This window comes from Pelobates fuscus, chromosome 12, assembly GCF_036172605.1.
Source record: "Pelobates fuscus isolate aPelFus1 chromosome 12, aPelFus1.pri, whole genome shotgun sequence".
Classification (NCBI taxonomy): Eukaryota; Metazoa; Chordata; class Amphibia; order Anura; family Pelobatidae; genus Pelobates; species Pelobates fuscus.
The window spans coordinates 35,851,552-35,875,900 of NC_086328.1; the positions used below are offsets into that span (position 1 = coordinate 35,851,552).

The 24,349-nt window shown below is 41.0% G+C and overlaps 1 protein-coding gene across 2 annotated transcripts in view; it reads left to right on the plus strand.

The window, feature by feature from the left end:
* Window positions 1-24,349, plus strand: part of PRMT7 (protein arginine methyltransferase 7) — a 32,304-nt gene that overhangs the window by 2,492 nt on the left and 5,463 nt on the right. The window contains exons 2-16 of one of the 2 annotated variants that reach the window (XM_063438697.1): window positions 527-621; window positions 1,897-2,019; window positions 2,973-3,009; window positions 3,195-3,344; window positions 5,187-5,295; window positions 6,212-6,324; window positions 7,299-7,528; window positions 8,000-8,180; window positions 9,319-9,446; window positions 9,622-9,760; window positions 10,081-10,164; window positions 11,081-11,128; window positions 13,754-13,843; window positions 14,598-14,759; window positions 24,124-24,198. In XM_063438697.1, coding sequence (XP_063294767.1) covers window positions 1,925-2,019; window positions 2,973-3,009; window positions 3,195-3,344; window positions 5,187-5,295; window positions 6,212-6,324; window positions 7,299-7,528; window positions 8,000-8,180; window positions 9,319-9,446; window positions 9,622-9,760; window positions 10,081-10,164; window positions 11,081-11,128; window positions 13,754-13,843; window positions 14,598-14,759; window positions 24,124-24,198 — 1,641 coding nt within the window. In that variant the 5' untranslated portion in view covers window positions 527-621; window positions 1,897-1,924. The remainder of the gene's footprint in view (window positions 1-526; window positions 622-1,896; window positions 2,020-2,972; window positions 3,010-3,194; window positions 3,345-5,186; window positions 5,296-6,211; window positions 6,325-7,298; window positions 7,529-7,999; window positions 8,181-9,318; window positions 9,447-9,621; window positions 9,761-10,080; window positions 10,165-11,080; window positions 11,129-13,753; window positions 13,844-14,597; window positions 14,760-24,123; window positions 24,199-24,349) is intronic. The other variant, XM_063438698.1, reaches the window with a different exon arrangement.

A 24,349-nucleotide genomic window follows, 5' to 3' on the forward strand; every position in this document is an offset into this window, starting at 1 on the left:
ACAGACAGCCATACACGTCTACACACAGACAGCCATACACGTCTACACACAGACAGCCATACACGTCTACACACAGACAGCCATACAAACAGACTGTGTTGGTTTCTTACCTGGGATCCTAGTGGGGCTGCTGGGCAGGGGGGCGGACAGGCAGTGAGGGAGCTCTGAGTGTAAGCTCTCCCTGCCCAGGTCCCTCGTGTGCTGGAGTGACGCCAAATTTCGGCTCCTGCATCACTGCGGGGAGCTGGGCACTCCCTCACCGCGGCCCATGGGGCCGCATAAATACAGGGCAGCTCATGCATACATACATACATACATACATACATACATGTCTTGCTAGTGGCTGGTAAAATTTTTCTGAGTTGAAACATGTTATTTTAAAAAGCTAGTGTCAGAGTGGTCTCTGTTTGAGAGAATACAGTAGTACAGACTGACCTGCTATCGCCTGCACACTGATTGGGAGTTTCATATACATTACAGAGGTAGCTTTATTTTATTTATTTTTTTACTTTCTACTTTCATAAAGTCCTGCAGCACAGCACTGGATTATGGGATGAAACAGAACTTCCTGTGGAATAAAGTGCCATTCTGGGAATAAGCTGAACCATAAGATTTTCCTTTGTAAGTACTATTCATTCTACTTGCAAATGCACTGATCAGCCACAACATTAAAACCACTAACAGGTGTAACCATTATATCGTTACAATGGCACCTGTCAAGGGGTTGTAAATACTAGGCAGCAAGTGAACAGTCAGTTCTTAAATTTCATGTATTAATAGCAGGAAAAATAGGCAAGTGTAAAGATCTGAATGACTTTGAGATGGGCCAAGTAGTGATAGCTAGACGACTCATCCCAGTCCCCCGTCTATTAAACCCTTGCCCCTGTTTAAACAAAAAACAGCCAACAAGTAGTGTCTGGAGTCCGACCCTGGCATACCCCCAATGGCCCCATCCGCACCTTAAAAAAGCGGATTCTCCCTTTACTCCTTGAAACCCTCACACACACTCACTGAGACACACTCACTGACAGACATACACACACACTGACAGACACACAGAATCACTCCGACATACACTCACACACATTCACTGACAGACACACACACACACACACAGACAGCCATACACACAGCCAGCCATACACCCACGCTCTGCATGGAGATGCTGAATTTTCCTCACAGAGATGCATTGATTCAATGTATTTCTATGAGGAGGTCCTGATTGGCCAAAATGGGATTTGGCCTCGCACTGTGCTGATTTTAGCCAATCCAATGCTTTCCCTATGGAAAAGAATTGGAATCGCCCATTTTGATGTCACAAAGGGGGCGGACCCGCGCGGTGCTGGAAATAAGGTGAGTTTTAAACTTTTAGAGGGGGGGGAGGGTAAGCCACCTAAATGGTGGGTTACACACTATAGGGTCAGGAATACATGTTTGTGTTCCTGACCCTATAGTGTTCCTTTAAGGTGTTGCCTTGATCTCAAATTCCCCACATGATTCCCCACATCTCAATCCAATTGAACATATGTTGTATTTGCTGGAACAACAAATCTGATCCATGAAAGCCCCACCTGGCAACTTGGGAGATCTTGAAGGATCTGTAGATACCACAGGACATGTTCAGGTCTTGTGTCCATGGCTCGACTCATCAGAACTGTTTTGTCAGCGTCAGGAGACCTGCACGATATTAGACAGGTGATATTAATGTTGTGGCTGATCAGTGAATAACATTTAGCATGCAGCATTAGCTGCCTATGTTAATCACTCTTCTGTTCTGTCCTTTGTGAATGGTACATACTTCTGCGTGGTACAGTTCTATGGATTTTGCTTTTTTTTTTTTCTTCTCTGGAGGCATGGGCCTGCATCTAAATTTTTTGATATTTGTTATTTCCACAGGTTACCACTGAGGTATATATTTATTGACATGAAGATTTTCTGTGGTCGAGTAAACCCCACCACGGGGGCTGTTGATTGGGTGGAAGAAGATGAACATTATGACTACCATCAGGAGATTGCCAGGTTAGTGCTGTTTGGAAACTATATCTTAGAACGTGGCTAAGCATCATGTAGATTATACTGAATGACTATCCTTCTGCATGAATTTAATTTATTTTGGCAACCTATTGCCCGCGTGCAGGTGCACATTCGGTCTTCTCCATAGGAAAACATTGACTTAATGGGCTTTAAGAAGACACTGGACGTCCTTCAGTGGCTGGCTGGTTGACAACCATAATAGGATATTTCCACCCTGCAATGTTTGCAGCTGCAGAACTAAGAGGACAAGAACAGTGCAGCCAGGCCACTTCAAGGAGTGGTCAGGGTGCCCAGAGTGTCCTTTTAATGAAGCGGTTTTAGTGTATAGATTAAGCCCCTGCATTCTCACTGCTCTATACTCCACCGTTTAGGAGTTAAATAACTTTTGCTTCTGTTTATGCAGCCCTAACCACACCTCCTCTGGCTGTGACTGACCACAGCCTGCAAGAAACAAATTGGTTTCATTTCCATTTAGATGTGACATCGCAGTGTGTTTACTTCTGAAGTTTTTATTTCCTACTCTGTTAATTAAACTTTAATCATACACAAGAGGCTCCTGCAGGCTCTAGCACGCTATTAACAGAGCAGGCTATCAGAAATTCTAAATTAAACAGACTGTGCAGTAAAGGAAGTATAAACATTAAATCTCATTTTGGGAGGCTGTGTAGGATGTGTAAGTCACAGCCAGGGGAAGTGTGACTAGGATTGCATAAGCAAAGTGTTTTGATTCCTAAATGGCAGAGAACTGAGCAGTGAGTCAACGGGAGCATGATCTATATACCAAAACCACCTTATTGTTCATAAAAAGTTTTTTGGTTTTTTTTGGTGCTTTTGTTATCCTTTTAATCTTCCTTCTCATCTTATACCTTCTCCTGTAGAATGTGTCGGAACGGTTTTTATATTTTTTATTAAGGAAATGTTTTTGTTTTGTTTTTTAGATCATCATATGCTGACATGCTACATGATAAAGACCGGGTATGTGTAAACAAACTGATTTTTTTAAAATTATTATTTTTTAATAAACTTCTAGAAATTTGTGTTAATACCACCCAGTGTGGAGAACACACACATTATAGCATGCTTCCTTTTTGTAATCTATATGGGCTCTTCATATCTACATACTATCTACATTCTGCTAAGGTTGCTCTTTTCTCCAACAGAACCAGAAATACTATCAGGGGATCCGCTTAGCAGTACAGAGAGTAAAGGAACGAGGTGAAGAAGCCATTGTTCTAGATATTGGAACAGGCACTGGTCTTCTTTCAATGATGGCTTTAACAGCCGGCGCAGATTTCTGCTATGCCATTGAGGTGAGAAAAGCCTTCCTGGTCAGATGCTTAGACTTACCATGCTGTTCCTGAAGTGGAAAATAAAATTTGACGCACAAGATCAAAAGGATTTTTGTCATGGTGCCTGGGATTTGTTGGCCCATTTAGACCCCGAGGTGGTCGGCTCCCTATAAGTGCAGGCGGCCGGCCGACTCATAAAGAGCATGGGCTGACATGCGGTCGGTCGGTCAGCTCAGGTAGAGCATGGGCATTCAGTCTGTCGGCCTGCTGAGGGAGAGCATTGCCGTGCGTGCGGGGCGACCGGCCTGCCAGCCAGCTGAGGGAGATCGTGGGTGGGCGTGCACACGTATGGGAGGATCCAGGTAGATTGAGCTGTAACCTCCATGCTCTGCTCCCTTGCACGCCCTCTAGTGATGCCGGGACCCAGAACATCGGCCCCGGCATCACTAAACAGCGTTCTACGGAGCAGAGCAGGGAGTTGACTGAAGCCCAACTGGACCACAGGGAAAGCCGAACCACTCAAGCTCTCCCAAAAGGTAGGGAGGCTGGGTGGTCACATTAATGTGTGAGTGTGTCATTGTCAGTGTGTGTGTGTCTGTCTGTCAGTGAGTGCATGCGTTTATCAGTGAGTGGGTGTGTTTAGGTGACCGGTTCCCCTCCATTCACAAAGGAAAGGGATTTTTACTCACAGCAGCTGTGCTGGTCTTGCGGCAGCTGACCCTGCCTCCATGACTGATCATCAGTCTTGATGATCTAAGCCAATCCAATGCTTTCCAATAGGAAATCAGCATCTCCTCAAATAGATGAATTGAATCAATGCATTTCTATGGGGAACGTTTAGAGCCTCCACGCAGAGCATGGAGACGCTTAACATAGGTGCTGCGCACTGTACAGCACTGACCCAGGATGCACTCTAGGTGCCGTCTGAGTGACTGTCACTAGAAGTGTTACTAAGCAACAATGTAAATACTGCCTTTCTGAAAAGGCATGGTTTACATTGAAAAGTGTGCAGGTACAGGTTATAGATACAAGCACAACTACATTAATCTGTAGTGGTTCTGGTGACTATAGAGTCCCTTTAAGAATTGCATATTTTACATTGAAAAGCCTGGCTGCTAACTTTATTTGCTGGCTCCTAGATTCCATGCAAATTTGTCAAGCCCTGTTTTAACCCTTTCACCACCAGAACCAAGTTGTGTGCACACTTGGAGTAGAGTGCGTTTGTGACCGTGAGTTACTAATTTTTCCAAAGGGGGCCGTTAATGGGCCTGACTCTAAAAAATATATTTATTTATTTATACCTTTTAGTGTTCTTTTAATGGAGCATTATTTTTTTTACTTTTGTTAGGTTTTCAGTTGCATCACAGATTAATGATTCTAAGTCATGGGTGTTTAAAAGGTAGATCTCCAGATGTTGTACGACTACAACTCCCTTGATGCTTTGCATACCTTTTGAATGAGAGAGAATCATGGAAGCTGTAGTTTTAAACATCTGGAGATCTACATTGTGGGCACCCCTGTGCTAGGCCAATGGTAGGCAAGCTTTGGCTGTACGAGGATTATAGGAAATGTAGTCCACAACATCTAGAATTCCAAATGTTGTCTACCCCTGTTCTATGCAGTCAAGTGCATTGATGGTGCTAAAGGGGGCAGATGCGTCATGTCTAAAGTAGTTTAAAACAATGTATACCTGGTATAGAGCCCTTTTTCATTCATAAACTAAACCTGGTTATAAAATCCAGTCCTTGGTACATCAACAGTCCTTGTTATTCAAGGGTACTATTTGCTAATGTTTTGTTACTGTTTGCACCAAACATTTGTGACCTTTGCAGGTTCCTCAGCCTTTCTGTATTTCCTTACTAGGTTTTCAAGCCAATGGCAGAGGCTGCAGTAAGGATTGTTCAGACCAATAGCTTCGGGGACAAGATACAAGTCATCAATAAGCATTCTACCGAGGTGACCGTGGGGCCAGGTGAGAAAAATAGGAAGAGTCCATGCAGGAAATGTGAGCTTTATGGTGACACTGTAAGATTCTCATAAATCCCCAGTTTTACTGTTTTCTAAAAATGTATCTGCATGGTGGTTTTAGCACAGCTTGACATTCACCTGGCTCTCGCAGGGCACCTGGTCTTCTCAAGCAGGAGTAGTTGGATAATGATGTAGGCATTCATTCATTGGCTCACCGCATCCACTGAGAGCTCTCACACAATAAATGCTTTGAGTGAGTTCCTATCTCAAACACAATTTACACATAGCTTCTACAGTTCGAGAAGACTCTGGAAACTGTCCAATTAAGCCAAATCATTTTGACAAACTGTGCTGTGAAGGCCCCAGGACACTTCGGGCACCATAACCACTACATCTTGGTGTGATCTTTATAATGATTGGAGTGTCCTTTTTAAATCAACTTTATATCAGCCATATGGAATGATCCTGTATTATTACCTGTATATTAAGTCATCCTAAACTATAAGAGTGTATGAATGAATACTATATTGAGTCAACTGTGTATGAATGAAGACTATATTAAGTCAACTGTGTATGAATGAATACTATATTGAGTCAACTGTGTGTGAATAAATGAATACTATATTGAGTCAACTGTGTATGAATGAATGCTATGTTGATTTTATTTCTCATGGTTGAAATGCGAATCTCATTATACTCCTCAAGCTAAAGGCTTTAAAGTTGTTACAGCCAGGCATTCTAAGGTCTGGTTATATGCCTGCTATCATTATTATATCTGTTTCACCTTTGATAAGAAACTGACGTACACTTTGTGTGCTGGATCCAAAAGTATTCTGACATTTAGATAGATGTTCCCAGATCTACAAAGTATGTATCATAGCTAGTAAATTGCATGGTTCTCTATGGTTTGTATCTTGCAGATGGAGACATGAAACACAAAGCCAACATCCTCATCACTGAGCTGTTTGATACGGAGCTTATTGGAGAAGGAGCTTTGCCAAGCTACGAACATGCGCAGCATAATCTCATGCAGGTATGTGGAAAGGTCGCTATCACTCGCAACTCCCAGCTGTTATGTGGTTCTCTTAGCTACTCATTTAAATGAGCCTTGACCAATGCTATCCTTTGTTTATTTCGCCTGTAAACAAAGACAGAGCAGCACTGAGTAAAGACCAAACTCAAGGTGGCATAATGCAATCCGCATTTAGACTAGCATCGGAATTCCAGCCAGAACTGTAACCCCAATTCAAATCATGGGGACTGGATTGGATGGGACGGGATTAGAACATTATTTAATGTCTGCTTTAAGTTTTGATTCGGGCAAATTGTGAAAATGTGGTTGGACAGAGAGGGCACGTAGTATAATTGAAAATCCAAAGAAGTGGACAATCCGTAAATGGACATACAGGGCAGGTTGAGGTAGTCACTATGAGATCTATAGATTAGAGCACGAGTGAACATTTTGGAGACCTCACACAGTAGAGAATATCTTTCATCCACCAGGAGGCTGGTGGATTAAGGGCAAGAAAGGAACAAAGAAAATGTAAGGCCACAGCTTCGGAGAAAGGGTACGGCTCTTACTGAATATTTACATTTAAAAATATTTCCCATATATATCTGTCAGTTCCTGTCCCTTCATATTGATGGCTACTGTGAAGAAAAAACTAAAACTTCTCCTGCACTTTGCCTCCTGCCAAATCCTAAAAAAGTATTCCTAAGAATTCTTTAATGTACAACATTGACCACATCATATGAAGAGTTGTTAATGTACGTACTGCTTCACTGAGAGAAACTCCTAATGTTACAATTTACATTTCAACAATGTGAGCCCTAATGTAGTTGTCATCTTTTGTGTGTGCGTGTGACTTTTCAAGTGTATTGAATAGAGCGGTGATGGCATCTCCCATGTTGCTCTTCCTGCTATGCAGATTAAGGACAGAAGCTGCTTACCTTTGTATAGATGATATTCTGGATCTTGTGCTAATATATATTTAATTTTACACACAGGATCACTGGGAGGCTGTCCCTCACAGGGCCACAGTTTATGCTCAGCTTGTGGAATCTCGGAGGCTGTGGAGCTGGAACAAGCTATTCCCCCTAAAGTTGGATTCTATGGAGATCCGCCCCCCACCGGAGATGGAGAACTGCCCAGGAGCCCCCTCTGTGTGTGACGTTCAACTCAGCCAGCTGAGCCTCAATGACTTCACCAAACTTACTGACAGTCTTTGCGTCTTCCGGTAAAAATGACTTCTTTCCTTAATGGTTAATACAGATATAGAGAATAACCAAGTGTTATAGTACATTATGCACATGCCTATTCAACCTTTAAACCCTGTCCTAGGTTAATCCTTTAAATAACACCGTGCGTGCCCCATGCATGTTTAGAACTGAAGGGCTTTTATTTTAAACCACTCACATTTGACATCCTCAACAGCAAAACACCAGTGGTGAGGCATGTGTATTCTTTATTACCGGCCTTTTTATTCATCTCTTGTGCCCAGTAGAGTGATTATTTTATACATATGATGCATAGGCAAGTCATACATTTGGGATTAAACATGACTTTTATGTGCAGCTTGCTGTTCTGAGACACATAAAAAGTAAATTTACATAAATTGTACATGTGCGTATTCTTTTTAATTTGTAGAAGATCTTGATGCACTGTTCTGTCACCTCTTACATCAGCATCCATTTTTCTCCCCATGCAGGGTCGATTTTAGTCAGCAGATCAGTAGCTCTACAGTGTCTCACCCTGTACATTTCGAACCCATCACCGACGGCACTGCCCAGGTGGTCCTCTCGTGGTGGGACATTGACATGGACCCAGAAGGAACAATAACCTGCACTATGAAACCCAGTTGGACATATCCTGCTACACAACCCGCCCCTGTAAGTTCAGCACACGTTTTACTTAAAATAACTATACAACTTATTTCGATGTTCGGGCTTCCATAAAATTTTGAAAATAAATATACTTACTCATCTTACTATGGCCGCAACACCGGCTGAGATCAACATTACTGATCATCACAGCCAGTCCAATACTTCCCCCAAAGGGAAGAACTGGGGGCGTAGTGGGCATGCACAGCAATGACCGCAGGATACCAATCAACGTCTCCTCCTATAGATGGGGAGTTTTCTGCGTCTCCATGTTAAGTATACATATCCAAGTACAATTTAAAAAAAAAAAAAATTGTGTGTATAGCTCTGTGGATGAACCTCTTCTTTGACTCCTAGCAAGTCACGGTAGTTCCAAAGTATGACCGTGCCATTTCAATGTAATTTTGCATTTCCAAGAATTATTTTTAGATTCTCACCCTTTACAATGAATGTATTTGCTGTAAATCCTTTGACTGCTTAGACCAGGAAGTTGCTCCACCAATCACGATACCATTAAAACTGCGCCGAGTGTCTCCCATAGTTTTTAAAGGAAAACTGTAGCACCAAAACAGCGAACAACAACTTTTGATGATAAAGTGGTTTTACTGCACAGATCTTGCCTTGACAGTCTCACTGTTTAATTCTCTGACGTTTTTAGTTATTACTTTGTTTATGCAGCACTGGCCACACCTCCCTTGATTGAGACTCGCACAGCCTCCCTACACTCTTTCTGAAAAAGAAGTCTACTTTTTTTTAACTTCCTTGTTGTACAGTGTGTTTAATTCAGATTTTATTTTCCTGCTCCGTTAATTGCGTGCTGGAGAATCTGTCCTTTTTCCTGTTTTTGAGAACGGGTGTTTAACATTAGACGTGATCATGTCATTCATGTATGTCCATTTGTTTGAATGATACTTTTTCCTAAAAGTATCATAAAAAGTTGAAATTATACTTTTTATGTTTTCAGTTTATGGTTTAATATTTTTCAGATGTTTGTATTATGTCATGTTTATGCACATGTGCACAGAATGGCTATTTTGACAATGATTGTACATTTGCACTTGGCCACTCACTGGGTCTCATCATTGTTTGTGAGCAACCGGTTATTTTACAGACAGCACTCTCTAAACTGTTCTTAATCCTGTTCTAGTGGAGAGATCACTGGATGCAATGTGTGTATTTTCTGCCAGAGGAAAAGCCTGTGACACAACATGAAAAGCTTTGCTTAACTGCTCATCAGGACGACTACTGTGTGTGGTACACCCTAACAAAACCCAGGTAACCCCTAAACATTCACTCCTTAACTAATATAAGGCATGAACATCTAGCTGCTGTTACCCTACGGAATTCACCAACAAATTTGTGACAAAGGATTGTGGGATATTTTATTCCTCAGAATTGGGCCTTCCATTTTTTACTTTTCCACCTAATTCTGTCTGTTTCTGACCGGTAGCAGTGTGGTGGAGCACACCCAGTTGTCGATTGAACGTCCTGCATGTAGCTGCGGAGCACATATTACATGGAACCGGTCCAGATTTGGGGAGCTGAATGACAGACAGAGAATGGGACTGTACATGCAGGCGCTAAGACAGGTGATTGCGCTATTTCATGATTTAAATTTTTTTCTCTGCATGTAATGATTTGCGTGTAGAAATATTGTTATCCAAATAAACTGTAATCCGTTTGGACCTGCCTGTGACTAAACAAACAATGGCATCATGCAAACACAAATACGGAGTCGGTTTTGCAAAGCAAATACTCTATTTGCGCCTAATTACCGTCCGTATTGTAAGTCACTCGTGCCAGCATGAGTAAAACAGTGGAAAAATACAAATTTTATTAATTTCACACACTTCCCATCACAGTTGCTTGTCCTTTATATGTTTATTTGGTTGTGTCTCTTTCCCTACAGGTGTTGACCCCGAGCAGCGTGTGTCTGTGCGTGAGCGATGGAAGTTTGCTCCCGTTTCTAGCGCACTCTGTTGGAGCTGCTCAGGTAATAAAGATGCTTCATAAAGGACATACAGAATTCATTTCACTTTTGATAACAATTGGCATCGCCTCGGCTATCTAGATCAAACCAACTGCTACTCTTATTACCACCTCTGCTAATCCCAGTCCTCGAGACACCCCAACAAGAATTTAGGACAGAATTAGAACACGTCTAATTCCTGGACTGTCGATGTGTCTTTATACCCATATACACCTACTCTCTATGACATTGATCAGAACTCCTCTCCCACCACGTTAACAGCTACTTGTCCCATCTGCTATCTAACCCCCTCTGTCCTTTCCTGTGACATTGTATAATCAATGCAGATTGGTAGATAACCCATGAGTGATACATCCAAAAAGCCCAGAGTTTCGGTGAACCAAGCAATGGAATAAAAATTCTCAAACAGCACTTTGGAATAAAGAGACAGAGCCAAATAATTCTAAATAATCTTTAGTTGTTGCCGAGATAAAATACAAATCAGGTGTTTACACATCTTCACCCCTGTAGGGACTTGTTTTGAATTTTATTGCAGAGATGCATGCATTTATTTTATATATTATTTTTGTGCTTTGGTCCTTTGTAAATGAATGCTGTCCGGAAAAAAAATTACTCTTCTTTCTCCCCCTATTTGTGCCAGAATACCATCCCTCCAACCATGAATATGGTACATAAACACATTCAAATCCCCATCTCCATATATCCTTTACCTGATTAGGACCCCGTTTTCTGCTTTAGATGTTTTGCTGGTGGTAGTTGACGACAGAGACTTAAAAACACCTTGCCATGATTCCACAAAAATCCCAACACTCCCCCCCCCCCCCCCCCTGCCCTCCCATAGACCGAATAATCCTTGGGTATTGCAGGATCAAAGTTTGCTGTTGTCATCCAATCATTTTTATTTTTCTCTTTTTCACAGATTTACACTTTAGAATCTTCCTCCATGTCGCAGCATCTGATGGAGAAGGTGAGTTAAGAGCAGTAGGCCCTCTATTTTTAAAAGATACAATGGCTGCGTTTTTTCTTGGTTACGAGCTAACATGTCTGTCTATTATACTGTCAATCTGTAGGAAACAATGCATATTTATTTCAGAATTTCTACATAATATATATCTACTTTTGAGTTTTTTTTACATTTATTTTTAAAGATAATACGTTGAAGTATAAAATAAACTACACAGAGTACCATACCAAAACCGCCCTACTTATAGCTGATTTTAGAACAATTAATATAGCACAGTGTAACATGGAACTGTATAGACAAGTAGATGTAATTTACCTTCAATAATTGTATCTCAATCTCTAACTTGAACTTTAATCACTTCCATAAGGCTCTTGCAGGGTCTATCAAGCTATTAACATAGCAGGGGATAAGAAAATCTTAATTGAACAGAACTTGCAATAAAGAAAGCCTAAATAGGGCTCTCTTTACAGGAAGTGTTTATGGAAGGCTGTGCAAGTCACATGCAGGGAGGTGTGACTAGGGTTCATAAACAAAGGGATTTAACTCCTAAATGGCAGAGGATTGAGCAGTGAGACTGCAGGGGCATGTTCTATACACCAAAACTGCTTCATTAAGCTAAAGTTGTTCAGGTGACTATAGTGTCCCTTTAAGTAATGTCGAACAAATATCCCAAGCTACATCTGTATAAGTACTGATCACTCAATTTTATTCAGAATACTCATATTCTAATTTCAGTGTTGGTACTCTTATCTTGGGATATGTGTTTGACATTACTTAGGAGAATATAAAATAGCGTAGCTGATCAGTCTATTATACCCTGTAACGAAAGGTGTAACGTGGCCAAACATAGGCCAATTGTAAAGCACAATGAGTAACGAAACGTTGCACATAAAGTGTTTTGGCCTTGAAATTGCTATTTCCCTTCTCTAATCTTCTCAATTCCTGGTTTATTGAATAACTCCCATAGCAGCCATCAATTTCCCTATGTACTTCATATTATAGTATGCTCCGTGTGGGCTGAGGAAACAGTGACATGTCTGGAGGGAATGTCATCCATCCCAAATATTTACATGCTTTGCATTGTGGGAATCTCTGGGCATCTGCACATGTAACTGCTTCTATCAGTCCTTGAGGATGCAGAGCGGATGTTCAGTTAGGTAAATCTATAAATCAATATATCTGATAGTGATTTTTCATGTGTACCGGAAGCTGATTTTGTCATACCTATATCTTGTGGCTGTCAAAATGACTCATGCCATTTTCTCACCATTCATAGCACATTAGAAAATCTCGAATTCTGTTTAGAAATACATCCTTGTAATAAAGTTTTTAATAAACTGCAATAATTACCTTTTGGGTTTAACTTCACCTCTAGTAGCTGTCTAATAGACAGCCACTAGGGGACATACGGGTGTTTATGCAATCTTTGGTCGCCTACCTGATGCTGGATTGTCCTCACGCTATGCATAAGGACATCCAGTGTCATATAACGCCCCATAGGAAAACATTATTCATGCTTTCCTGTGGGCGAAATACTAATGCGAGCGGAGACAAAGCCCGAACCAATGCCAAGGCACATCAGCGCTGGAAGCGGGTAAACCCCTTATGCACCATAGAGGTGGGTCCTATAGGGAGATAAAGTGTTAAGGAAAACAACTTTGTTTTTGTGGCACTATAGTTTCCCTTTTAATAGTCTTCCATCCTGTTTTTCTTTTTCTGGTGCACTCATTCTACACTATAGGGCAAGGGTGTACACTTTTGAGTTCTTTGAGTAAAATGCATCGGCAAAAAACAAAGCCCATCTTCAACAAGGTTTTGGTAAGAAACATCGTACATACTGAATATAAATGGGATTAAGACATTATAGAAAGGGATTAAATAGGATAGTGCTTGAGAGTAATATTATTATTGGTATTTATATAGCGCCAACTTATTCCGCAGAGCTTCACAATAGTATAAAGAGGGAAATTTAACAATAAATGAGATGATTACAAAATGTTCTAGGAACAATAGCTGGATGAGAACCCTGCTCAAATAAGCTTACAGTCTAGAGCAGTAGTTCCCAACTCTGTCCTCAAGTACCCCCTAACAGTCCACGATTTAGGGATTACCTAGTTGTGTCTAAGGTGTTTGTTTTTAAAAAGAAAAAAAAAACACTTTAGACACAAAAGGGTAATCCCTAAATCCTGGACTGGAAGGGGGTGCTTGAGGACTGGGTTGTGAACCCCTGGTCTAGAGGATTGTAGAATTGCAATCAATTATAGAATAAAATCATGTCAATGTTTAAGGTTTATGGTTGATAGTTAGGTATCTATTAAGATCACTTAATGCACCATATGCCAGTGAATGCTTAAACCTCAGTTACCAACGGTGTAATCTTTTTAAGGATGATATAATGATTACCAATGATTTATTCAATAATAAAGTCTATACTCTTGCATGTACTGTCACGTCTTAAGTGGCCCCTAAACTACGAAACACTTAGACCTCGATTTAAGACCTCTTTTAAGGAGAACTAAGAGTCATTCTGTTTTCCAATATTATCCTACTTTAGTAGGAATAAAATACATTACATAAAATGCGCGTTGATTATAATACAGTCCTATATTAATGTTTTTTCTGTTGCAGCTTTTCCAGGCCAATCAAATTGAAAATAAAATTGGAGTTCTACGGAAATCTGCGGATAGTCTCACAGCTGCTGACCTCCAAGACCGGAAGGTATGGCTCTAACTCCAGATTCATGTATAAAACATCTGGCAGTTTATGTTCTACATTGATTGAATCAGAAAGCAAATCTTCTTTACTGGGATATCCAGCTGAAGCTCTCCCGATGTTTTTGAGCCTCCCACAATGCTTTGCGTGGGATTTGCTGAGCATTATGGATGTTGTAGTTTAGCAACACCTGGAGAGCCGTAGTTTGACAGCCACATATCGAAAATGGCTGGATACATTTGAAGCTGCCACGGTTCATCTCACATTCACTTAGACTAGTTACAATTCAGCATGATTCTGAAATAATGTAAATTTTATTTTTTATGAGGTTAGTTTGCATGGCTGTAAATACGAAAATGTTTACGAATTTATAATAGACTGGCCAAGACCATTATACTTTGGATTGTGGCCAGATATGACAGAGCAAACCAGCTGTTTTTTTTTTTTTTTTTTTTTTTTTTTACAACTTTGTACAACTACTTAAACTTTGCAAATGAGAAAATATAGTAAAAACTACATGGCAAATATTAATTTTTTTTTTTTTTTTTTTTTAAAGACCATTACAAACAGCTGTAATGTTTCTGGCTATGTACGCTATCAGTAGGCCTCAAGACCAGGTTCTAGACTAGTGCAGATTAATATTGAGCCTTCAGGTCTTTGTGACTTCTATTTCCCATGATGCTCAGCCAGACTACAAGCTCTTGAACTAGAAACATAGTCAGTTCCCCTCTGACAAACTTTGTCTCTCTGTTGACTTTAGATCTCTGCTTTAATTGGAGAACCTTTCTTCACCACAAGCCTTCTGCCCTGGCACAACCTGTATTTTTGGTACTCCCGCACGGCCCTATCGGACAACCTTGCTAAGGACTTCACAGTGTTTCCCCTCCATGCCTCTCTCTATGTCTTGGCCGTAGAATTCAAGGTGAGAAAACCAGTGAGACTGAAAAGCACATTTTTTACGCAGCATTTAAACATTTTAGCAGAAAGAATTTTTTTCCATTAAGTCATAAGTGCAACATTAAACGTACCTTTTCCATGCATCCAAGGGGCAGTCATCAACGGTGTGTTGACCATTCCTCTTTCATAGGGTAGGTAGCCCTGACAAAAGTTAAAAACCAAAATGCAATTCTCACACCCAGACTCATCCCTTCCTAGCCTTAAAGGGACACTATAGTCACCATAAAGCAGATTTGGTGTGTAGATCATACCCCAGCAGTCTTCCTACTCAATTCTCTTTTAATTAGGAATTAAAGGGACACTATAGTCACCTGAACAACTTTAGCTTAATTAAGCAGTTTTGGTGTATAGAACATGCCCCTGCAGCCTCACTGCTCAATCCTCTGCCATTTAGGAGTTAAATCCCTTTGTTTATGAACCCTAGTCACACCTCCCTGCATGTGACTTGCACAGCCTTCCATAAACACTTCCTGTAAAGAGAGCCCTATTTAGGCTTTCTTTATTGCAAGTTCTGTTCAATTAAGATTTTCTTATCCCCTGCTATGTTAATAGCTTGATAGACCCTGCAAGAGCCTCCTGTATGTGATTAAAGTTCAAGTTAGAGATTGAGATACAATTATTGAAGGTAAATTACATCTGTTTGAAAGTGAAACCAGTTTTTTTTTCATGCAGGCTTTGTCAATCATAGCCAGGGGAGGTGTGGCTAGGGCTGCATAAACAGAAACAAAGTGATTTAACTCCTAAATGACAGTGAATTGAGCAGTGAAATTGCCGGGGAATGATCTATACACTAAAACTGCTTTATTTAGCTAAAGTAATTTAGGTGACTATAGTGTTCCTTTAAATCACTTTGTTTATGCAGCCTTAATCACACCTCCCTGCAAGTGACTTGCACCGCCTTGCTAAACACTTCCTGTAAATCAAGAACTAATGTTTACACTTCCTTTATTGCTAATTCTGTTTAATTTAGAATTTCTTATCTCCTGCTCTAATAGCTTGCTAGACCCCGCAGGAGCCTCCCGCATGTAATTCATGTTCAATTTTATTTATTTATACATTATTCGAGTAGGTGAACACATCCAGGTATTTTGTAACTGCTTATATCTTGATGCTTTAACATGTGTTAGTGAACCTACAGCGATATTGTCGCCAACTGTTTTGTGTGTGTTTTTTAAGAACAGTATAGTAGTGATAGTCCATATAAAACTGGGAAGTGTAGTTTAGGACGTTATTCCTCCTCTGTTGTTATGCTTTTATATCCTTGAGATTTGTAAGGAAGCTAGTCTTTTACGCTTTATACTTATTGTGATGTTTTCCCTATCCTTTGTGAGGAAGAGAAAGTTAGTAGCAAGAAAGAACATTAAGAATGAGTTGTCTATAGTAGACTATCATTTAGGTGTGGTATAGGTAGGACACCCGTGTGCACCTGTCTTGGGTCTGATTTCTCCTAGAGTGTATCATTTTCTCTGTCTTTCGGTCTGGCGGTAGTCTCATGTGTTTTCTGACCTAATCAGTGAAGTCACTGTTGACCCATGGCTCCCACACCTTTTCGAATTGCTTATGGGTATCTCTGACCTGTGCAGTGAGTTTGTCCATCAGTTATGTGTCTCTTATTTTTGGAAGGACCATGTTTGGGGACTTCTGGTTGGAGCCAGACCTGTGTAATAGCCCTTCTGGCCGCTAGGGTTAGTTTATGTAGAAGTTGTTGTTCGACTCTCAACCAGTCTTCTACAGGTCTTGGCAAGAGGTATACCCATGGATCTGGTTCCAGTCTCCTCTGGAATATGTGGGTGATTAGATCCTTCACTACCTGCCAGAAATTTTGTATTTTAGGACACTCCCACCACATATGAATATATGTGCCTTTCATTCCACAGCCCTTCCAACAGACATGTAGGTGATCTCTTCATGTGATAGAGCTTGACCGGTGTGGTGTACCACCAGAACAGAACCTTGTATGAATGTTCCTGCAGGGAGACACATATGGACGTTGTCATGTTTGCTTCCTATGTGTATTGCCATTTTATGCCCTCTTAACACCTCCCCCCAGGTATGAGATTGCCCCACTCCTTGGTTCCTGAACTGAGCTGTGCATATATGGATGTGATCAGGCTCTTTTGGGGGGCTTCTTCCAAACATATCTTTTCGAAAAAGGTTAATGGTTTGTTTGCTGCGTCTTTTACGTGTTTTTGTAGTGCATAATCTCTTAGTTGTAAAAATCTGAAGAAGTCTGATGGTCTCATCGTCGTTCTATGTTTAAGTTCGGCAAATGTTAGCAGCCGCCCGTCTTTAGTGACAGATCTGTTGTGAACCAGCCTTTTCCATATTTTTGAAGTCCTGGGCTTTCATCCCCGGAACAAAGGCCCTGTTTCTCAAGTATGGCATTAAGGGAGACGGAGAGGACGCCAAGCCATATTTATTTGCTGTCTTGTCTCAGACCCAGATGGAGTTGAGTATTGCTGGACACCCTGTGCGCAACAGTGCTCTGCTTTCCTTGGGAACCCACATGTAGAGGAGATAAAAACTTTTGAAGTAAGTTATATCTGATTGAAAAATGATTTTGTTTTCATGCCAACTGTGTCAGTCTCAGCCAGGTCAGGTGTGGCTAGAGGTGCATGGATAGAAACAAAACTGAAGTCTCACTGCTCAATTCTCCGCTATTTAGGAGTTAAATCAGAGGCATGAGCTATGCACCATAACTTCTTTATTAAACTAAGGTTGTTTTGGTGACTATAGTGTCCCTTTAAAATGGACAAGACCACCCTAAGCTGCCCATTGTCTACCTGTCCTCAGGACAGACAGGTCAAGTAGAGTTACTTTCCTGTTTTTAATTTAGCTGTACCGTCAGATGGTAGTGGGAGAAAGCCCAGACTGTTTTCGTTTGGGCTTGGCGATGGCAGATCACTGTCCAATATTCAGGCTACTTGTCCAGTGAAGCTTCTCTTCAGTCACAATTCAGGCTCAGACAGCCATCCATTTTGTGGAACCCCTGCATGGGTTGCTCTGTGCTTTTAATTGTTGAAGGGATACACAAACACTGGTTATGATTTTATTTTCAATTCAGTGCAAGATGCGGTGGCCTCTCATTAAGCGATTACCTGGTAAAGTATTTTGACACGTACCACCTATCTAGAGATTTTTTTCAGACTACATACATCGCTTCATGCACTGGTGCTCCCTGATGGCAGTGGCCTCTTTCAGCAGGATTATGTACCCTGTCACACTGCATACACACACACACTGCCCCCCCCATGTATACACACACTGCCCCCCCCCCCCGTATACACACACTGCCCCCCCCCCCGTATACACACACTGCCCCCCCCCGTATACACACACTGCACCCCCCCCCCGTATACACACACTGCCTCCCCCCCCGTATACACACACACTGCCCCCCCCCGTATACACACACACTGCCCCCCGTATACACACACTCTCCCCCCCCCCCCGTATACACACACTTTCCCCCCCCATATACACACAATGCCCCCCCCCGTACACACACACTGTACCCCTCACACAACCTGTCCCCCTCATGCACAAACTGCCACACATACACACACACACTGCCCCCCCATAATACACACACACACACATCCCCCATAATACACACAATCACACAATGCCCCCATGCCCACACACCCCCCATAATACACACTGCCCCCCCTATACACACACACACACACACACACTGCCCCCTCATACACACACGCACACACACTGCCCCCTCATACACACACGCACACACACTGCCCCCTCATACACACACACACACACACTGCCCACTCATATATACACACACACACACACTTATCCCTCATACACACATACACTTATCCCCCATACATACACACACACTGTACCCCTCATGCACAAACTGCCCCACATCCTTCACAAACACAATGCACCCCTGTACACACACTGCACCCCTCACATACACGCATACTGCACCCCTGTACACACATCACGCACACTACAACCCTCCCACACATACTCTACCACTCACACACACACATTACCCCTCATACTACAGACCCCAGGTAAGTTGTCAAACTGTTCTTAAACAGTTTGACTACTTACCCTGCGAGGGCACTACTGGCATCATAACCACTACAACATAATATAGTGGTTATTGTGTCTGGATTGTTTCTTTAAATAATCTACTAGTGCCACTCGCAAGACTAGGGGCCCAGTATATGCCGCAGCGCTGTACATATATACAACCTAGAAATTGTTTTGACTTGGGGTGCCTTGGAAAAATATTGAAATATTAAGGGCGCCTTGAACCTAAAAAGTTTGGGAACCACTGGTGTATAGGATTGATGGAAACCTTTTATTACATCCAGTGTTGTTTTATTTTCTGTTTCAATGGCCTGTATTCATCACCGCATAATGCTAGTTAATACATTTTCTGAGTATGTATATGGCTGTGTGGATGTGTGTGTATATGTATGTTATGTCACACGTGGCTATTGTCATGGAATCACTCCTACTAATTTTATCTTTTTTCACACCACAGATAATAATTAGATTTTAACTTAATGGTTTTTGACTTGTGCCGTTCCGGATTCAGTTAGCTGTGCCATTAGGGGGCGATAGTGTACTTTGTGATTCACGAGCAATAATCCATGGACTCCTGTATTCTGGGTTCTCCAAGTAAAAAATGTTTCCAGCCCAGTGTCTTGGCTTTCCATGTCCCATTTGTGATGACTGTCGCTTGGATGTATGGTAAAACTAGAATTCATCTGCCATAAATGTAATTTCCCATAGTATAAGTGACAGTCTTTATTTCTTTCCCTTCCTACCAGGTTTCCTTCCAATAGCTTGTTACTTACTGCTGGCTGAGGGTTGAGTTTGCCTTTATATAATATATAAATAGTATAGAATGCTTGAATGGGGGGCACTGCATTTTGTTTAGCCTTTTCAGTGCTACATGTCCGGTAAGTGGCTTAAATGCAACCGACCATCCATGACTACTGCCACCAGTGCTATGAGAAATGTAAATTTACAGTTTGTAAAATGTAAAGGTTGTTTTTTGTTTTAGTTTTTTTTTTAAATATTGAAAAATCCTGAAAACCCCCAGCTCTGTCCATTAATATCCTGTCTTAAGATATCGAGCTCCTTATCTGTTATCATGGAGCAAGTGCCTTGATATGAAAGCCAGGCCAATCATCAGTCCATCTCTAGTCATTGTAGATATCTTAACATCTTCACTACCAGACCAGTGTTGGGCAGGGTTAAATCATTTTTCTTTTGGCCGGGGTAAATATAATGAACACTAACTTAGTTATTATTTCGAAAAATAGCAACTATGAGTTAGTATAGGACATTTAACCATTACAGTAATTTCACTGATAACAAAACAGGATTCCTATAGATGGCATAGTCGTACAAATCCATATTTAAACTCCCCTCTGTCGCAACACATAGCATGGGTTTGGCCAGGTAGCTTAATGAATGTCCCAATTATAAAGTAAATGAACACTCATTAAAATAAAGTGTTGGGAAATGGAGAAAGGATTTCCAAAGATACCATTAGTGTTGTAACATTGATGGGTCTACTTGTTGGGTGTTTGGCTGTATATGTTATGTATAATGATTAAAAGAGTGTGGAGTCTCTCAATTTTACTGTGGATGTCCGAATATTTCTCACTGTTATCCTAGTGAACTCTATGTTCACGTAAGGTGCACCAGGTTCCATTGTCAGCTCTATAGAAAGAATCCTCAAAGGATCTAAGGGATACTCTAAACACCAACACGATATTAACTTAAGTGATTTTGTTGTATAGATTATGTCCATGCGGTTTCACTGCTCAGTTCTCAGTTGCCCTACCCACACCTCCCATGGCTGTGACTTACACAAATGGTTTCATTTTCATTTAGATCTTACAGCACAGTGTGTTTACTTTGTAAGTTTTGACCTCCTTCTCTGTTAATCAAACTGTAATCACACACTGGGGACTGCTGCATTATTTTTTTATTTATTGTGTGATGTTTCCTGTAGCCGAATTAATATGATATGCCTTTTCCAGACTTTGGAGAACCGGTAAAGATATCCGCTGTAATCGATTACTTAGAAAAATCAATTATTTTTGTGAGAGAGCTCGGTACTCAGCCTGAGTATCTCCGTTAATATCCCTTCTTTTTAAGTAGGACATCTTCAATGATTATAGCAGCTCACCCAAACATCAGCCAAAACTTGATGAAGGGTGAAAACAGAGTGTACTTTGTACTCTATTCAACCAACTCACACATATTTATACAGGGTACATCTGCATGGGTTGATTACCAGAACAAGAGCAGTTCCTTCCCCAGGGCCACCACGTCTGAGTATTAACTTTATGAACTGTTAACTCAATTATCTCAGGTTCATTCACTTCTGTCCTTTTTTTTTTCCTTCCCAGAGAGGCAAAAAAAGTTTTATTGCCAATGTCTGAATATGTTGCAACACGTGCTTCCTACTCTGTGGAATGGAGGCTGACTGTGGAATGAAGGCCCTTCATAAGTCCCAGGAACTGTAGTTAACAAAAGCCATGCTGGCTTATTTTTTTTTAAAGAACCTGGCCAACACCAGGAGCTGAACATTTAATCTGGCGTCTTACCTATACATTGGCTGTTCAGAATGTCCGTGAATCATGCTAGAATCTTGCTGCTAGGTGGATAAAAGCTTGCCAGCTGCATGGGTGAACTCACTTTAAATTTGAGTTATCTATTTGTATATCCTACTAAAAAAAAACGAGTTCCTGGTCATAGGGAATATCTCTCAGTTCAACAATAAAGAGAATGCAGGTACATATATCCTTAAATAGGAGTGAAATGCAGACAGAAAAGGCACATAGTTGCCATGGAATTCTATGTCTGCATCTTCATCCCACTTCATCCTAAAATAGAAGGCATACAAAACAGCCAGATATGTTTATTTTGTTAAAGGTTTTGAAAAATTGTCTGTGTTGGATGAGAATCTAATTGCTAAGCCTTCTGGTATGGAGGACATTTGAAAAAATAATTGTTGATGCATATTACCTTTTAGAATGTTAAGATTTATATATGCAATGTGGAGCTCAGCTTGAAGACCTTGAGAGGAGGCTAGCAGACTTATTGAGTCAATACCTCAACTATTTCCACCTGCTCAGGAGCTTTGTTTACGGAATACATCTGAATGCTATCCCTGAACACGCCAACTGATGGCATTGCATTTTCTTGTGGGATCCTGTTCTAAACAAGAATAAAGAATAAAAAAAGAAACTCCCTGGAAATTAATTGGCCAGAGGTTGAGGACTACTGTCTGGCAAGTGACACGCTATTATGAAACATGAAAAAAATCCTCAATTAGAATGGTGTATACGTAGTAGAAATCATAGATAGTTACATAGCTGAAAAGAGACCTATCCATCAAATTTCCTTTGCCTTAGACTAAATCTCCTTTCTTTCAGTCTAAACACATGAAATAGATTTCCGGGCAATGGTTGTACCGAAGGGCAAGCTATCGAGTCTCTCTAAGCTTTTGTCCGTTCTCAGAGTTCTCATTCTTTCTTTTTTTGCTTCAATGCATTAACTTGGCTCACCCCAAGTTAAAAGGGTAATCCAGACGTGGACCCCGTGCTCACTGTGCCTAGAGGCATATCAGCTACACCTCACTGATGAAGCCCAAAAGAAGACAGAAACGATAGTCTAGGGTTGCTGTATCTCTTGTGCGGAGGGAACTTGCTGGCATATCACATGTGGAAGTACCTACCACCTTTCACATTAGTAAAACTGTTTAGGACAAACTGAAATGGCTTAGTTGGAGACCTGACGTGTTGCAGCATTTTCTGAACATTTAATCTAAAGAAAAGGTGACTGCTTTGGGGAAGAATGAAAACGCCAAATTAAAACCTATCCAGAGTTCAGGATATACGTCACACCGGGTGGCCACCCAAGCCAAAGTTCAGGATATAGGTCACACCGGGTGGCCACCCAAGCCACCAGAGTTCAGGATATAGGTCACATCGGGTGGCCACTGTGATCATTTAAACAGTTCTCATTTGGGTACTCATGCTACCAACATATCCCAAGGTGTCCATAGTATATTAAAGTTTAAAGAATGAGGGTGCCAACTAAAGGCGTAAACAGGGTCTTCACTTTCCACATCCTTTCTAGCTTCTCTTTTAGCCCTTGGTATTTCTCCACTTTCTCGTGTTCTGATATATTACACTTTATACATGGATTTCTTGGTGTATATGTCTGCTGTATACAACCGCTTTTAAACACAACCATTCATGGATGGCCTTTTCATTGTTAATGGAACTCATCAGCATGAGGTTGGTTAGTGGCTTGCTATTGAGGTTTGGCGTTACTTGTTGAGCACAAACCAACAGCTGTCCATGAGTGGTTATATGGCTTTGAACCTCTTCCTGAGTTGTGTTGTATACAGCAGAACTATACTGTAAGGAATCCATGTAAAAAGTGGAATAAATAAGGCTAAACAGTGGTTCAGTGTTGAACTTATTTGCATATGCCAACCCAGAATCCCTTGCAGTTTTTGCAACACTGCAAATGTGAGATTTCTTTGGGAAAATCAAGTCTTATGGCTTCATTGATGTTTACAGATCTGTGCTTAACAATGCATTTACTATCCACTGACTTCAGGTGGAAGGGGGTTTTCAATCACTTTTCCCCCACCATACGTCCATTGGGGTGTCTGTGTGTGTGTGTGTACATACATATACTATGTGCTATGAGAAAAGTAAACCAAACAAAACCATAAATAATTATCCATCCTGCAGTGGTGCTCTCTCCCACTGTGTAGCTTCTGTTATTATCTCTGTTCATTTTAAATATGTGGTTTATCTGCTCCCTGTTGAAGTCCTGTCCCTCTATGTAGCAGTCACGCTCCATACGCCTTCAATAGAATCGTCTGCAACCCATTACTTGATCAGCCTGGCCTGCAGCAAGAGCTGGCCCTCCTGATTACATTTGGTGTCTTGCAATTTCCCTGCTCTCTGATAAATGTTATTTTATTTCATTGTATGAGAGAGGAGGAAAAAAAAAACCTCATCTAATCTCCAAACTGGTTTTCTAAATGACATTTTTTTTTTTTTTTTGTTAATCTAGACTTTAAAAATATCTCTCAGGCTTCAGCTCTTTAATTATCATTTCGTTCATTTTTTTTTTTTTCGGATGGTTATTGAATGGGCAATTACATTTTCAGTAACTCGAGTAAAAGAAATCCGCTTTTGCTGAAGGAAAGAACACATTTTAATTGGTCTTCAATTATACCCAGTAAGTGGGTTGTTTTTGTTTTAGTTTGTCATTAACGCTATTAATTTTCCATTTATTGTTTTAAGGATCTGTGGAGGATCAGAAGTCCTTGTGGGATCTGCGAGGGGTTCGATGTCGGCATTATGGACGATATGATCAAGGTGTGTACCTTACCTCTCAATGTCGCAGATGGCTGCCTTATTGGGAGGGTATACTCTTAACTGATTGTAATTCACTTTCATAAAATTAATGTTTTTCACCTTTTTGGTGAATGTTGGCAAGTCTTGGAAGCTTTGGGTGGTGGGGCAAAAA